Source organism: Raphanus sativus, chromosome 9, assembly GCF_000801105.2.
Source record: "Raphanus sativus cultivar WK10039 chromosome 9, ASM80110v3, whole genome shotgun sequence".
NCBI classification, from domain to species: domain Eukaryota; kingdom Viridiplantae; phylum Streptophyta; class Magnoliopsida; order Brassicales; family Brassicaceae; genus Raphanus; species Raphanus sativus.
This window is the reverse complement of record NC_079519.1, coordinates 22,970,317-22,988,256: the sequence shown is the minus strand read 5'-3', so window position 1 is coordinate 22,988,256 and position 17,940 is coordinate 22,970,317. Positions and strand designations below refer to the sequence as shown.

The 17,940-nt window shown below is 34.3% G+C and overlaps 2 protein-coding genes and 1 pseudogene across 2 annotated transcripts; 2 read left to right on the top strand and 1 right to left on the bottom strand.

Annotated features, from left to right (window-relative positions):
• Window positions 1-2,511, top strand: LOC108823310 (protein SINE1). The gene is made up of 3 exons (XM_018596483.2): window positions 1-320; window positions 529-1,828; window positions 1,903-2,511. Exons 2-3 carry the CDS (start codon window positions 542-544, stop codon window positions 2,290-2,292), a joined length of 1,677 nt encoding a protein of 558 aa, XP_018451985.2. The 5' UTR covers window positions 1-320; window positions 529-541; the 3' UTR covers window positions 2,293-2,511.
• A 2,015-nt stretch (window positions 2,512-4,526) lies between these two features.
• LOC108823385 (L-type lectin-domain containing receptor kinase IV.4) lies at window positions 4,527-7,324 on the bottom strand. The gene is made up of 2 exons (XM_018596572.2): window positions 5,320-7,324; window positions 4,527-4,890 (listed from the first exon to the last, which is right to left on the bottom strand). The coding sequence occupies exons 1-2, from the start codon at window positions 7,133-7,135 to the stop codon at window positions 4,679-4,681; spliced, it is 2,028 nt and encodes a 675-aa protein (XP_018452074.1). The 5' UTR covers window positions 7,136-7,324; the 3' UTR covers window positions 4,527-4,678.
• Window positions 7,325-9,194: 1,870 nt separating this feature from the next.
• On the top strand, window positions 9,195-14,582 carry LOC108825033 (protein SINE1-like; annotated as a pseudogene).
• The last annotated feature ends 3,358 nt before the right edge of the window (window positions 14,583-17,940 follow it).

Here is a 17,940-nt window from a genome sequence, read left to right as displayed (position 1 = left end):
GACAAATGAATCAGAGTGAGACCTTAAAAAGACAAAAAGAGAAGAAACAAAAAAACCCTAAATCCGCTACAGACCAACACTTGCCTCAATACATTTGAAAATGTGCGGGACTTTTCTTTCATAGAACATCTCTCAAGAGAGAGAGTTTCAGCTTCTCTTCTTCTACTACATTGGTTTCTTCTCCCTTGAGAGAGTTTTTCTTCCAAACAAGATCTCTCAAGAGAGCTAGCTAGCTCCAGGTAGAAGCAAGCAGCTGATACACAGATCTGTTTCTCTTACCTTCAAACCCGCAACAACATCTCCAGTACAAAACCAACAAGGTACAGATCTGTTTCTCCGACATTCTAGAAAGCTGTCTGATTTCGAACTAGCTGTATGTTTTTTTTCAGTTTCTGTCGGAAAGTTCAAACCTTTACATTTTACAGAGGATTAGATTTGAAGAATGAATGTATCTAAAGTTTATGACTTTAACAGATCTGAGATATGGGTTTTGTTAAAGTATTTGACTTTTTGTCTCTGTTTACGCAGTTTGAGAGTAATAATGGGTTTGAATCTCAACCCGATTCTCCGACAAGAGCTCGCCAATCTCGACAAAGACACAGAGAGCCGCAAAACCGCCATGAAAGCTCTCAAATCCTACGTCAAAGACTTGGACTCAAAAGCCATCCCGAGCTTTCTAGCGCAAGTCTCCGAGACCAAAGAGACGAACTCTCTCTCCGGCGAATACACAATCTCCCTCTACGAGATCCTCGCTCGCGTCCACGGACCCAACATCGTCCCCCAGATCGATACCATCATGTCCACCATCGTCAAGACCTTAGCTTCCAGCGCCGGCTCTTTCCCTCTTCAGCAAGCCTGCTCCAAAGTCATCCCAGCCATCGCTAGGTACGGGATCGACCCGACGACAACAACGGGGGAAGACAAGAAAAGGGGTATCATCCACTCTCTGTGTAAGCCTCTCACTGACTCTCTCTTGTGTTCTCAAGAGAGCTTAGCTTCCGGATCCGCGCTGTGTCTCAAAGCTCTCGTGGATTGCGATAACTGGCGGTTTGCTTCTGACGAGATGGTGAATAAAGTCTGCCAAAACGTCGTCGTTGCTTTGGATGCGAACTCGAACCAGACGCATCTTCATATGGGTCTTGTCATGGCCCTTGCTAAGCATAACCCTTTGATCGTTGAGGCCTACGCGAGGCTGTTGATACACACGGGGATAAGGATTCTCGGGTTTGGCGTGAGGGAAGGGAACTCGCAGAAGAGGTTGTCCGCGGTGCAGATGCTGAACTTCTTGATGAAGTGTTTGGACCCGAGGAGTATATACTCTGAGGTTGAGTTGATTGTTAGAGAGATGGAGAGGTGTCAGTCTGATCAGATGGCTTATGTTAGAGGAGCTGCTTATGAAGCGATGATGACTTCGAAGAGGATAGCTGGTGAGCTTGAGGCGAAGATGGAGAAGAAAGGCTCTTGTCGTTCTGTGACTGGTTCGAATTTCAGTAGAAGAAAGTGTTCTCCTCATTCTCCTGATGAGTCTTTGTCACCTGAGTCGCAGACTCTTGGTGGGTCTTTTAGTGGATACGATTCTCCTCTTGAGTCCTCGCCGCGTAGTTCTTGTAACTTTGATGGGAGGAGTGTGAACCGGAAACTATGGAGAACTAATGGAGTGGTTGATATCTCTTTGAAGGATGGTCTGTTCTCTGGAGACACCACTGTGTCTGATTCCCCTCTTGTCCCCTATGATCATTGTGAGAATGGAGATAATGAGTTTGAAGGTTTTGTAATGGGAAGTTTGAGCAACAGGAGGATTGAGAACTCAACTCCTACTAGTCCACAGGTGAGAGAAGCGTTGATCATTATCAAATCCATCTTATAATTTGCTAGTTTCTGACTTTTGTTCTGATGCAACAGAGACAGTGTTGTTCAAGAAACATGAATGCTGAAGATTTCAACATCTATAGCACACCAAGGAAGCTAATCAGTTCTCTTCAGTATCCTGATGATATGGGCTTGGATCATTCTGACATTCAGAGTCCAATGCCATCTCGCCAGAAGACTAAACTCAGGAAGCAAGCTCCAACCGTGGCGGAAGTGGAAACAATCTCATCATCATCAACTGTCATATATCATAGAGAAGAAACAACACCTCAATCACAGCTGTTAATGAGTAGTAAGAAGAAGAAGAACATGAGGTATGCCAAACTCATGTTTGCTATATCCTTTTTTGTGGTGGTGCTGTTTACAAGTCTGATGATGCTCAATCAAGATGATGATGTTGGTTACCACACTGTTCCAACATGATGATTCCACCTCTCTTTGTTGGTCAGTTTAAATCCTAGTGTAACGGGGAGACAAGGTTATTTAGTTATCCAATTCACATGTTGGTTGTTTGTAATGTACTTTTAGTACAAGATGTAAAATCTTCTTCTACTCTTTGTTCTCATTTTGGTTTTAATGTAAATCTGTTGAAATGAAAACTATTTTTGCTTTTAGTATAAAACCAGGTGTTTTTTTGCATCATGTGCAGTGATTTTAAAAAAAAAATTAAATTATATTTAAAATTAAATTTATTATATTTTAGATTTTATTATTTTATTATTAATTTTTTAATTTGAACATAAAATTAAAAAATAAATAATTTTGTTTATATAAATCATATTTAAGAATAGATATCTATATATTGAAAATTAAAAATTTTAGATAGAATATATTAAGCAAAATATATATTAAATCAACTTGTATAAAATTAGTAAAAATTTTGTAATTATCAAATAGGCCAAGCACTAATTTCTTCTGGTTAAAATATATTAAATCAACTTGTATAAAATTGAAAAAAATAAAAGTAAAAATAAACAGTATTTCTAAATTGTAAAAGATTTTGAAAATCATTTTAATAATAAAATTTATAATTATTTAAAGATACAGAAATAAAAAATATTCCAAAAATTTATAAAATATAATTATATTATTATTATTATTACATTATTTAATATCATATTTTAATAAATTTACTTTAATGATAATGTATTATTTATTATCTTATTCTAAAGAGTTTACCAAAAATATTAATAATCATTAAATGTAATTGGTCATGTCATATAAACCATGTAATCATTATAGTATGTTATATCATATTTGTTTAGTGAAAACATGTGTTAGAATTACTTGTCTATGGGATGTTTAGAAAAGTTTATGATTATAGATTGTGTAATTGCACTATCCTAGTTTCAAATTTTTGCTATGAATAGAACCGGTTCAAAGGTTGAGATCTAATATTTCCGGTTAAGTCGAACCGTTCTATTTGTTAATTGTTTCAAAAAAAAGTTTGTGTGTTTCTGTTAGAAAGTAGGGTTTAAGGAAAACCAGTGTTTTTAAACCCGAACCGAACCGGCGGTCGGACCGGGTTCAACCGCGAACCGGACACCTAGTCGGGTTGGGTTAATGCCAAAACCCAATCAAAGTTGAACTGGTTAAAAATCTATATTGAACCGTTAAAAATCGGGAACCGGTGACCCACCAACCGGTTAAATCCTGATTCACATAGAAAGCAAAATTTTGTTAATAAAATAATTAGTTTTTTCAAATAAAAAATATGGTTTGTGACAAACTATAACTCAAAGTATTTCTGTCTTTTGACATCTTTTTTCTTTTTTAAGTGTGTGATATTTCACAAGGTATTTTATACTTTTTCTGTAAACCACAAGGTATTTTATACTTCTCAAGGTATTGTATTTCTGGGTGAAATTAATAATTAAAAACTTACGTTTGTGTCTTTGATGTTCTCTACAAAACTTTTGCAGTGTACTAAGCAATGGAAAAGAATGATTAAGAAATTCCACTTCCATCAAATTCAAACATAGAAAATCAACAACCTTCACAATGTATATATAATTTTTTAAAAGATGATAAAGATTTATAGTGATAAACCTGGAAAATAAACTTTAAATGTATTTTTCTATTGATTTAAATTTAAACTATTAGATTATTTTATTACTTTTATTACATTTCAGTTTGCTATTTTCTAAATTTATTTATTAAAATATGCATATTATATATATAACATTATTAAATTCAGTTTAGTCCATTAAACCCGGTCGAACCCAATTGAACAGGTCGAACTACATTGACCCATGACCCGAAATATTTATGGTTTGGTCGCCGGTCCGGTTTAAAAACACTGAGGAAAACATCTTTCTATGTGTTGCATCGTTGGAGACCTTTGGTTACTATACTTGTGCTTGTCGCAGACGCCTTATGAGGAAATGTGCAAGTGTTTGAACATAGAAATCAATAAAGGTTGTAGTTGAAGAGCTTATTATCATGAAAAATTATGCTCATCTCCATCGCCGTCAGATACTCTGGCCAAATCGGACATCAACCAGCTATCAACCACCTATACACTAATTAAATGTAAGAAAGAACTGGTCTTCTGTGTTGTTAAAAAAAAAAAAAAAGAACTGGTCTTCTGCATTAAGTTTGTACGACCAGAACTGACCCTAATATTTGGGGTAAAGTCAATTTAGTAAGAACTTAAATAATTTTAAACAAAAAATATTAATTTTGCGGTCTAATGCCAATATTTCACTTTGCATGTCCACGAGCATGCAATATGGTTCCATGTCTTGTGTGGATAAATACTTCTCTGCGATATGTAAAGTAAGGCACATAAACATTGTAATATTAAAAGTCACCTCCCAACGGAGAGTACAGAATCAACCATTGAAGATCCACCTGTAAACATGCCTATCTCGCTAAGTCCGTGGTGGGTTCCCAACATCATCTCGCTCCCAAGCAAGTCCAAAGGAGACAGATCTGGCAACATTGCATCTCCACTTAGGTAATGTAACACTTGCCTCATAGATGGTCTAGCCTGGGGGTTTGAGTGAGAGCACAACAAACCTCAGAGCCGGACCTGAGATATCCGGGGCCCTAGTTAAAGTAAAAATGAATTCATCTTAGATTTCATGATAAGAATGCAACACTAGAAAAAAGAAGGCAACACTAAAAGATTTATAAAAATAACTACAGAACAAGATGAAAAGAACAATCTAAACATGGTTGATCTTCAAAAATTACAGTCTTAAAAATAAATCTTCAAAACATAGTGCATTAGTATTCTGGAAAACAAAGCAATAGAAGCAGAAAAGACAATACAGTTTTCAAAATTGTCTAGTAAGTTAAATAAAAAATAAAAACAGAAATGGTGGACTCGGTAACATCAATGCCTACATATATATCAAAGGAAAATATGGAATTGGGGGGCCCAATAAAGTGGGGGCCCTACACGAATGTTTCACAAAACTGGGTCCAAGCCCGGCTCTGACAAACCTAGCTTCAAAACCATTTCAACTTCTCTTTGGTCATACACTGTCCCTAGATTTGGATCCTTTGCATCCAGAATGTTTCCCTCACTCCAAACCCCAAAAACCGAATCCTTGAGCAAGGTCCTCTCACCACTCTCGTTATCAATCTCGATAGGATGTCTACCGCACGCAACTTCCAGTAGGAGCACCCCAAACGCAAAAACATCGGTAGCAGTCGTGGCCTTTCCAGTCCTCATGAGGTCGGGGGCTAGGTATCCCCATGTCCCAGCGACATGAGTGGTTTGAATATCTGTACCGTGACCGCACAACCGAGCTAAACCGAAATCTCCGAGTCTCCCATTGTATTCTGCATCTAATAAGACGTTGCTGGCTTTGATGTCGCGGTGAATCACCACTTGTTCCCAGTCGTCGTGGAGGAAGAATAAAGCAGAGGCCACACCTTTAATGATTGTAATTCTCTGTTGCCAGTTGAGGGTAGCCTCGGAACTATTATACAAATATTTATCTAAGCTTCCATTGGGCATGTACTCGTACACCAGAAGAAGCTCCTTTTTCCGGCGGCAATAACCCAAGAGAGGAACTAAGTTCCGGTGACTCATCCGACCAATAGTCACAATCTCAGACACAAACTCTTTCAACCCTTGTTGGGATTGGTCCGACACTCTTTTCACGGCGATCTCGTTCTCTGTCTTGGGCATGACACCTTTGTAAACGCTCCCAAACCCGCCAGATCCAAGAAGGTTTTTCTCCTTGAATCCTTTGGTGGCATAGTACAAGTCTTTGAACTTCAACCGGTTTTTCTTGAACTCTGTTTCCCAATCTTCTAGCTTCTCTGCGAACTTTTTCCTCCTCCTTAAGAAGAAGCGCACGCGGAAGATGATCGAAAAGATAAAACAGAGTGTAATTATCAACATTACAATAAACAAGACAGCCAACCGACTGATGGCTCCTCCCCCATACTGCAACTCTGGAAATTTTGGAAGTCTTTGTAAGTCTAACGGGGGAGCTTTCCCCTTCAGCCGGAAACTCCACCCAAAGACCAAATGTTCCGACCAAGCCGAACCGGTTTCAGACGAGAAACCTACAAACATATCTTGCAGAAGAACCAGGGATAGATCCCTGACAGACGAGACAAGTGGTTTTATAGGTTTGTCATGGTTAAAAGGAGCAATTGTTACATCAATTTGATGGGTAAGACCATCGTAATCAACCCAAACCTGCATTTGATCACCACTGTTCAAAGTAAGGTCAATAAACTGACCTGTCTCGTTCCAGTACCCCGCCGGTAAACTTTTCCCTGAATATAAGCCAGCGATATCGATTCCGATAGTGTTATCGTTAATATCACTGTGCTCTGCATTGTGGATCGTGTTTAAAGCAACAGCAAATGTATCGTTTGTTCCTTTACGTGCCATATTGGGGTTGAAGAGCCCAAGGTGTTCGAAGCTGGAATCGGCAACCGGGACGACGAAGTTAGGAGCCACCACAAAGGCGATGCCGTGGCCGCTAAGTGTCCGGAACATAGCCTTTATGGAGAAGACAAACGTCGTGGAGAAGGAGAAGACGGTGCCGTTTGGAGAGTCTTTGAACCGAATTGGTTGGTTATAGAAGGCCTGACCGGTTTTATGCCTTGTTGTATCCGTTAGCTGTAATAGACCCTCGGGTGTGACGCTGGCGATCCCTTGGAGGGTTAGGTTAGCAGTCAGAGGAGGATGGAAGCCATTGTAAGTGAAGTTGTCGAGAGACTGAGAAGATGATTTTAGGAGTTGAGAGAATAGACTGACGAAGAAGAAGACGATAGTGAGGAGCTTCACGAACATGGCTGTCTTTTCTTTTATCTATGAACTTTTTTTTGGGTATGTGTTTGAGTTTTTGGGAAATTAGGTCAATTTATGGTGGGTAGAGGATGCAGAAAAGTCGTACTTTTTCACACGGGAAGTTTGGTAGCTTAACCTTATGCGAAGACTTCAGTGCTTGACCTATTCATTTCACTGTCACATGTAATAGTAACGGGAGATTATGTGATTATATCAAGTTCGTGGATGGGTACATTTTTAAAAAGATTCTGACTAATAAAATACAGACAAAAATACAAATAAAACTTGTATATAACCGTATTGATTATTTGGATTGTTTTGAATTCTATAATTACTTAATTAGTAATAATTTACTATTGGAAACTTTTAAAGAGTTTCTCCAATCACTAGAGATGCTTGCTATACATCCAGTGCCAGCTCAGATACTGGGGCAAAGAGGACGACCGCCCAAGGCCCACAAACAAGAGGGGCCCATAATTTTTTTAAGTATTGAATTTTTTTTTGTCAACAAGTATCGAAAGTTCAAGACTTCAAGTGGTAGAATAACTATGTAGTTGGAAAAAAAATTAGGAATGTTCGTATATACTGATTTCACTTAATTTTTACTTAATCAAAAACGGTTCACATTCCAAAAACCTCTTTTCCCCACTAAAATTCTTCTTTCCCCAAACTATTCCAATTTTTGTTGTTTTATGAGATCATGCTCTATTATAAAAATATTATTTTATTATACGTGTCACTTCTTTCTACTACTTGACAATTAGATTGTATCATTCATGCTGACCATTTTAACAAATTTTTAAAAACAAGTGCTAATACAAATTTGAAAATTTGATTGCATAAAAAAAACATTTTCTAAGATATTGTCTTAATACGACTCTAATCAGTTCTAATCCCACATGTGAGATATTGTTTTTCATAAACTATACAATTTTCTATCTTACAAAAACAAGCCTATACAATTTTTCTAGGAATTAGACAATATTTTAAGAGTTAAGGGCCTATTTTGAAAAATTGCCCTAGGGCCTATGAAATGGTTAAGCCGGCCCTGTATACGTCTAGAACTCTGATAACTCATCCGACCGATACCACCATCTCAGACACTAGCTGTGTGGAGGAGTGTAGAAAAGTATTCGTCAAGGGAAAAGTATTCACCAAAAATTTAACTCGTTTTGGAATCTCCATAGTGAAAAATTAATACTTTAAGATTTTTTAGAGTTTTCACGTTTATTAAGACTATCTTTATATATAAAGTAGGTTTTTTTATCTCCTTGGGGGGAAAAATGTCATGTGACATTTTCTTTACCCATTAAAACATTTTCTCAATTTATATTTAATGGGTTTTCATTGGTGTTAATTGTGAAATGCATTGAATTTTTAAACTTTCTTTCATAAATATCCACGAGTTTATAACAGTGTTTTGAATCCGATTCGGATCCGCGGTTGAACCGGTAGATTTGGTGACCTAATGTAAATCAGATTTTTTTTTGTCAGCAAAATTTAATTCATATTAATCGGATTTAGGTTTTGTAAAAAATCCAAAATTTAAGAACCAAAGAAAAAATATTTGATGGAATTGTAGTATTTTATAAAACTATTATTTTGATGTTTAAAAAACATTTTAAAATATTAACTTTAGTTTTTATATATTTATTTTCATTGCTAATATATTATTATATAATAAATTTAATTCATATTAATCAGCGGTTGATCATTTGACCCAACGACCTGGTAAATCGTCTGGTTTAGTATCCGAATCAAATTTCAAAACATTGCTTCACAGGGTTTCTTAGAATTTGATGTTGACGATGGAGAATAGGACCTCTACGATTCTTCTTCTTTAACACAATCGACGTAACCGTTCATGAATCCAGAAATCCCACTCATCCCACTCATCCCACTCTCTCATATTGAATATTTATTTAATTCATGCTTCCTTAGCTTCATTGCCTATGTATAGACGGTGTGAGAGCTCGGGTGGAAATCCCTTTACTTTTTCCATTTCAGATCATGTCGAAGTCCCAGTTTTATTGTTCAGAGTTAAAGACAAGCCGGTATAGAGATGTTGTTAAGACTAGGATACAACAATTTTGGCAAGCCTGAAATGTTAAGAAAAAGGCAAGCTGTTGGGGTTGATATGTTGTTGCTTGATGGAAAGGTAAGAAGATTTGGTGAAATGTTCCACTCCGGTTAAAACAGAATTTGTCCATTAAATAGAGGAGTTTACCAAACATTTATATTTTTTAGCTAAAAAAATATATTTAAATTTATCAAGATTCGTTGATATTTGCAAATAAGGGTAAACAAACAAGAATTTCGTTAACAGACGGACATAATCTTCCATTATAACAAAATTAATATAGAAAATAAATTTATTTTTCTTATTTTAAAATACATATTTTTAGAGGCCTTCAAACTAAACTAACACATACAACTCGCACCTCCATATTTAAAAAATAAACGTGGTAATCTGAAAAGTATATATTAATACTCATCAATTAGTTTACCAAAAATTGATACTTTACCCTTATTTTTTTTATAAAATTTATAAAATATGAAACTTATTCTATCTTTCTATTCTCTGAACTACATATATTAGTACAAGTTTAATAGGTCATAAGTATTCTAATAATTAATAATATAAGTATGTTCTCTAAATAAAATGTCAACTTTGCTTTATTTCTAACTAAATTAACTTTGTTACGACTATTAGTTTTTTATTCTATTTTTATTAAATCAATTAGTAACAGCCACTTACGTTATTTCTCTTTGAACTAAACAATTTCAAACAAAGTAATATACTACGTTCGTTAACCACTATCAAAAATATTAGAAAAATATCATTTTCTTTTAACATATTTTCATTTTCATATTTTTAACATATTTTCTTTACTAAGATCATATAATAAATTATAAATTCATGTAAGAATAAAACATACACGGCGCGTAGCGCCGGAAAACCACTAGTAATAAATATTTGCAATTTAGTTTACTATTTTATCTTTTTATACAATTTCCAATAACTATCTACCAATAAAATTTAATCAGTTCAAATATTCACAATAAATGATCCTCAAAAGTATACAAAAGTACTTTAAAAATATAGAAAATCTATATTTGTGGAACAAAAATAACATCCAGAAAATCCTACTTTCAGGAACGGAGGGAGTACAAGACTTGGATGCTTAAAGCTCCTTGTTATGCTGTCGAAAAACGATGATAAGGACGGGGATCTAATCAACCATATACGTTCATCTCGCAATAAATGATGTTGCCAAATCATTCTCCAGTAAGGACCAATGTTGCAAAATGCGGAATAGGCGAACGCCTAGACATCGTCCCGGAACTGAGCAGTGATCTACCGTCCCAATTTCATGTTATAGAGTGCTTTATTTGGATGTAAATAAGTTGGGCATACTTTTATTTTTTTGAATCACTTGGGCATACAAAAATGTTTATGCGGTCTAGCGGACGAATTTACGAACTTTACTTAGTTACTAGATTATGATCCGCGCTTTGAAAGCGCGGAATATTTTACGATGAAAATTTTCACTAATAACTTAACAAATATTTTGGTAACTTTTAAAGAGTGTATTTAAAATATTTTTGCATTTAAATCAGTGTTTCTAAATTCAACCCGATTGTGATTATACCGGTTAATCTGGAGATCTGACAATTCAATTTAGGTTTTTAAAATATTCATATTAACAAAAATCACTAAAATCCGAGACTAACCGATTGAACTGATGGATGACCAATATATAATCTAATTTGATTTAAATTGTAATAGTTTCATAATTTGTAATCTTATAATCCAAATTTTAAAGTTCATTATTTTGCAATTTATGAAATTATGATGTTTCTACAAAATTTTAAAAAGAAAATGATAGATATAAAATATTAAGATTAATTATTGTGTTGTTTGGAAACATTGATAGTAGTATAAAAATATATTGTTTGGAAATATTGATAGTAGTATAAAGAAATAAGTATATTGTTTGGAAATATGGATAGTAGTATAAAGAAATGAACATTACTGATTTAATGTAGGTTTAACTATAAAGTATAAATGTGTATTTAATTTAAAAACTTACAAAATAAATGTTAGGTCCAACAAAATGTTTCTGTTTTAATAAGATAGATATAAAATAATATATTTGCATAGATCCTATTATGCATCCACATATACAATTAACCGCAGAGGTTCGTCTACCGCCTAGGACATGCATTTTGAACAATAGAAGCAGGATAAAACCAGTCATTGATCAGTAGCAATAAAACGACTGCTACCAATGTTTCCGTTGGAACTCGTTTTTTGACGAGATGGTTTTAGACCATTTTCGGTAAGTTTCCGGACGAAGACGTTCGTCGGAATAACCGAATGTTTGACACTATATATAGTGTATTTGTATGTCAAAATCGGAGTTGTGTTGAATGAGAAATGAAGGTTCAAAGTGAGTGATATGCAAAGCATATGAAGTTTTAAATTTGGCTAAATATAATATATTTAGTAAATAAATCACTTTGGATATTTGGGTTAAATTTGTTGATTGGGCATTATGACAATTAACTTATTTAAATATAATTCATAATAATATTATATATTTATATGAAACCCAAAAGAAGTATATTGATGGTTGTTGCTTTGGTCAAAGCCATAATATTACTTTGGAAGTTGACGTACATATGGAAATCAATTTCCATTACTACATTGATTGGTACGTTATCAAACTCATTCAATTACATAATGTGCACTTTCTCTTCAAGTTATAAAAAGAGATCACTTGTGCAGTTCTGAACAGACGATCAAGACAATACTAAAAAGATTTTCCCATGTTAGATAGTGATGTCTCTTATTTTTTATTTTAGTTTGTGTTTGAGAGTACAACACAAAACCAGTTTCGCCAGGCTTCTGATAGAGTGACGCAAATTCAGAAGATTGTTTGCAGTTGTATCCTGGGATTCATTACGTTATCGAACCGTCGCACTACGGGACGTATTTTGAGTTAAGGAAAGAGATAATATCTCGCATCTGCAGTTGTATCATCTTTTTTTTCTTACTCTTTGGTATAGTTTTATCATTTTTATTCTTTACAATATTCAGTAATCAGTAGTTTATAAAATACGGTTCTATCTGTCTTAACTCAAAATATCCGTTTATTGCTTTGCACTAACCGGACTGATTATTGTAAAAGTTTTCTTTTAAGAACAGGTTGATCCTTTTTGGTAAAATGTGCTGGATCTGATCGGCTCCTTCTCGGTTTCAGCGTTGAAATTCTCTATCTTTAAGCTTGCTTGTGAATTGCAGGATTCATTGTCTTTTAGCTTTCATAAAGCTAATATAGATTTTGTAACGTTTGGTAAACGTTTTTTTTTTACTTGGTTAATGTTGCTTTGACTTGGTAAATGATAATTATTTTGTTTTAATTATCAAGAATGGTTTAACGTTTTTGATTTCTTTTTCAGATTTTGGGATAACTTAATTGAGTTATTAAGCATGGATGACCATGAGAAAAAAAAATCAATTGGTGACATAAGACTAATAGAACCGTATTTTATAAACTACGGATTACTGAATATTGTAAAGAATAAAAATGATAAAACTATACCAAAGAGTAAGAAAAAAAGGATGATACAACTGCAGAGGCGAGATATTATCTCTTTCCTTAACTCAAAATACGTCCCGTAGTGCGACGGTTCGATAACGTAATGAGTCCCAGGATACAACTGCAAACAATCTTCTGAATTTGCGTCACTCTATCAGAAGCCTAGCGAAACTGGTTTTGTGTTGTACTCTCAGACACAAACTAAAATAAAAAATAAGAGACATCACTATCTAACATGGGAAAATCTTTTTACTATTGTCTTGATCGTCTGTTCAGAACTGCACAAGTGATCTCTTTTTATAACTTGAAGAGAAAGTGCACGTTATGTAATTGAATGAGTTTGATAACGTACCAATCAATGTAGTAATGGAAATTGATTTCCATATGTACGTTAACTTCCAAAGTAATATTATGGCTTTGACCAAAGCAACAACCATCAATATACTTCTTTTGGGTTTCATATAAATATATAATATTATTATGAATTATATTTAAATAAGTTAATTGTCATAATGCCCAATCAACAAATTTAACCCAAATATCCAAAGTGATTTATTTACTAAATATATTATATTTAGCCAAATTTAAAATTTCATATGCTTTGCATATCACTCACTTTGAACCTTCATTTTTCATTCAACACAACTCCGATTTTGACATACAAATACACTATATACATAGTGTCAAACATTCGGTTATTCCGACGAACGTCTTCGTCCGGAAACTTACCGAAAATGGTCTAAAACCATCTCGTCAAAAAACGAGTTCCAACAGTTTCTGCCTCTTGGCGTGAGGGAATGGAACTCGCAGAAGAAGTTGTCGGTGGTGCAGATGCTGAACTTCTTGATGAAGTGTTTGGACTAGAGAAGTATATACTCTGACGTTGAATTGATTTTTAAAGAGATGGAGAGGTGCCAGTCTGATCAGATGGCCTACGTTAGAGGAGCTGCTTATTTCGAAGAGGATAGCTGGTGAGCTTGAGGCGAAGATGGAGAAGAAAGGTTCTTGTCGTTCTGTGATTGGCTCGTATTTCAGTAGAAGGAAGTGTTTTCCTCATTCTCCTGATGAGTCTTTGTCACCTGAGTCACAGACTCTAGGTGGGTCTTTTAGGGGATATGATTCTCCAGTTGAGTTCTCACCACGTGCTTCTTGTAACTCTGAGTTTGATTGGAGGAGTGTGAACCATAAACAGTGGAGAACTCATGGAGTGGTTGATATCTCTTTGAAGGATGGTTTGTTCTCTGGAGACACCTCTGTCTGATTCACCTTTTGTCCCCTATGGTAGTTGTGAGAATGGAAGTGATGAGTTTGAAGGTTTTGTAATGGGAAGTTTGAGGAACAGGAAGATGCAGAACTCAACTCCTACTAGTCCACAGGTGAGAAACTTTGATCATTATCAAATCCATCTTTATTGTTATGATTTGCTAGTTTTTGACTTTGTTCTGATGCAACAGAGACAGTGTTGTTCAAGAAACATGAATGCTGAAGATTTCAACATCTATAGCACACCAAGGAAGCTAATCAGTTCTCTTCAGTATCCTGATGATATGGGCTTGGATCATTCTGACATTCAGAGTCCAATGCCATCTCGCCAGAAGACTAAACTCAGGAAGCAAGCTCCAACCGTGGTGGAAGTGGAAACAATCTCATCATCATCAACTGTCATATATAATAGAGAAGAAACAACACCTCAATCACAGCTGTTAATGAGTAGTAAGAAGAAGAAGAACATGAGGTATGCCAAACTCATGTTTGCTATATCCTTTTTTGTGGTGGTGCTGTTTACAAGTGTCATGATGTTCAATCAAGATGATGATGTTGGTTACTACACTGTTCCAACATGATGATCCACCTCCTTTTGTTGGTAAGTTTAAATCCTAGTGTAACGGAGCAAGGTTATTTAGTTATCCAATTCACCACATGTTGGTTGTTTGTAATGTAAGATGTAGAAGTAGAATCTTCTTCTACTCGTTCTTCTCATTTTGTTTTAGTGCAAATCTGTTCAATCGAAATACTGTTTTTAGTATAAAATATTTAGAAAAGCTTAAGATTATAAATTTTTATTGCACTGTCCTGATTGCAAATTTTTGCTATGAACAGAATAAAGAAAAGGGAAGCATTATACATAGAACCGGTTCAAAGGTTGAGATTTAATACGTTCCGGTTTAGTCGAACCTTTATTAATTGTTTTTAAAAAAGTTTCAGCATCTAATCTATTAATTTATGGATTATCTACTATACTATTTGAAGTTCTCATTTAAATTTTGGACTCTTTCATAGTTGTTTCTAGAATATATCATGCCTCCTATACAATGCAACCTACCAACTTAAATTAAACCAAATCTTAACCAACATAGATTAGTTAAACCTAACCAGTAACACTTTTGTAATATTCTTAGTTAATCTCTTAATATAATTAGATCATATAAAACTGAACCACTCTTAAATCAACGAGTTCCATATCATTCCAGACATAAAAGAAAAAATATTCGACTCATTTACAACGTAAGCATATAAAGATCGTGTATGCTTATGCTCATTGATCTTCCAAAAACCAAATAATTGTGGCATAGACCAACATAGGCTCATGTTCGTATCACTAACTTTACTTCCATATATTTACTCTTTACCTACATCATATCACAACATACACAGTTACGCAAGAACATGATTTTCTTTTGTTCAAACAACCAAATAATGATGGCATATGGTCAGTAGATTTTTTAAATATGTTTTTTATATATTACATTTTACGAGACTATGTGTATAAGTTTTTTTTTTTGAAAAAGAGCATAACTATGTGTATAAGTTAAAAGGTAAAAGGTGTGACAAGACAAATTATTATACTAAAAATGAAAGAAGATCAAATACAAACTAATAACAAGTACAACACAAATTATAACATTATTAAATTCTATATATATTTAATAAATATTATATATATGTCTAATATGTATATATATATATAAATGTTACACAAAATATATATAATATTATATACACATATTTATATACCATATATTATTAATTGAAATTTGACAAATTAATTTCCGCCCTTTAGAACGGGTCCTAATCTAGTTTATGTTAAAAGACAGTAAGGTTGAAGGAAAACATCTTTCTATGTGACCGTGCTTTAGAGAAGGCGAGCAATGATGTTGTTCACAAGGTTGATGATACGAGGAACAAGAATATTAGGTTCAGAGACCTTTCAAGGCAGAGAAGACAATATATCTTTGGCTGAAATCGAAGCTGCTCTTGTTAAGCGATATGCGAAGATCGTTTTGATTGATGATGGCCCGTGCCTACGGTGCATTTGCCTCAAGGCCCTAATTAATTAAGTAAATTTTAGGGCCCCCTGTTCTAAGATATCTTATTAGTCCAGTGACTGAAATCTAATCTATTAAATTCAGTGTTTTGAAAACCGGATCGGACCGACCGGTCGAACCGGTCCGACCGTGATTCGCTGAAGAAGCCGAGTCCGGTTTGGTTTAAAACCCAGATTTGAGAAAAACCGGTAAAACCGGCTAAAAACCGGTAAAACCGGTGACCAGGATTAATTTTTAAAACCCGGTTTTTTAAAATTAACATATAATTATGTGTTTTCTAGTATTACTAGCTAAAATTTATATTTGATAATTAATGTTCAACTATTATTATTCAATTGATTTTTTATTTTCTTAAAAAACAATATAAAAAATATATTTTTGACTCTCATATACATATATACTAAATTTATTTTGCCATATTTATAAAAATTTGAGATGTTAGCTGTAAAATAAATAAATATGATAATTGTAACTGTAAATCATTTGTTTTTTTCAATTCAGTTCACATAGTATTCACATATATATATATTATATATTATAATATATTATATATATTATATAGTTAGATTTATGTTTGTTGTTTATTTTTAGTTAATTAAAAATAGAAAATGTATTATATGTAGATATATATTATATATATTTATCTTTTTAAAAAATAGGAAATCCGGTTCGACCGATTGAACCGGTCCAACCAGTCAACCAGTAACTACACCGAGTCAGTGTTCGGTCCGGTTTTCAAAACATTGATTAAATTGTCTCAATCTCAACAGGTTTGATCAACTTTCCCTCATGATTTCAACTTCCTTTTCATGTTATTCTATTCTAGGTTTCTTTGTCAAAAAATAAATTATCTTCTAGCTTCAGTTTATAGGTAAAAATTAATTCTTTTGATATTTTAAATTTAGCTTTTAGAGAGCTCTCTCTCTGAGAGAGAGAAAACCCTCTCAACTTCTCTCTTAACACATATCTATCTTTCAGAAGGATTGAGAGGGATTGAGAGTTTTTCTTTGTTTTGTGTAATATATTCGATCTTATGATCGATTTTTATGCTTCCGGTTGCGGAATTTTGATTCGCTAGGCAAGTTTCTCTTTTTTTTGTGTGTTTTTCAAACAAATCTGATCTTGTTCTTCATGTTTTCATCTGCTCAGATTTGGTTTGAAACTAATAAAGTATCTGATTTTAAAATCGGATTTTATGAAGTTCCGATTTTGATGATCGGATCTGTAGGCAGCTCTCGGTGAATTCACATCCATCGCATCTGGTTTCTTTTTAATTGATGAATCTTCTTGTGCTATACAGGTAACTTCGTGCTAGCTTCATCAGTCAATCTTTAGTGGGGCTGTTCAAAGGTTTCCGTGCTTAGTTCATCGAAGAGGGTGGCATGTTCTCTATCACTGGTACGAAGAAGATTGAACAAGAGTGAAGAAGGCGACATACGAGGAGCTGCCAAAGTTGCGGTCGGAGAAGTAAGAGTTTGAAATGATTTGAATTCACGGAGGAGAAGCTCTTTGGGTGATCAGAGAAGGAGCATCGCGGAGGAGAGACGGTATCACTGCATGATTGACGCGTGTTACATGACATGGCAATTAATTCTCCACAAACGGAGCACGTGTATCTTCAAGTTGGTTGTTTCATAATTTTGTTTCCTTGTAAACTCTTATTGGGCTTAGAAATTAAAGACTCTGGCCCAACTTGTAATGGTCTTTAGACCCAGTCATTTCAATGAAATGAAGATGTGGACAAAAAAAAAATTTAGCTTTTGGAGAGCTGCATGTTACATTAACCTTATGATCTAAATATCCTTAAAAATAATATTTATATGTTTTTATGACCATAAAACATACTACAACATTTGAGTAATACAATAGAAATTAA

Excerpts from the sequence above, each read along its gene's own strand:
- LOC108823385 (XM_018596572.2), bottom strand. The coding sequence starts at position 7,135 with ATGTTCGTGAAGCTCCTCACTATCGTCTTCTTCTTCGTCAGTCTATTC. Across the intron at positions 4,891-5,319 it reads TGAAATGGTTTTGAAGCTAG|GTTTGTTGTGCTCTCACTCA; the intron begins GTTTGTCAGAGC and ends TCCGGCTCTGAG.
- LOC108823310 (XM_018596483.2), top strand. The coding sequence starts at position 542 with ATGGGTTTGAATCTCAACCCGATTCTCCGACAAGAGCTCGCCAATCTC. Across the intron at positions 1,829-1,902 it reads CAACTCCTACTAGTCCACAG|AGACAGTGTTGTTCAAGAAA; the intron begins GTGAGAGAAGCG and ends CTGATGCAACAG.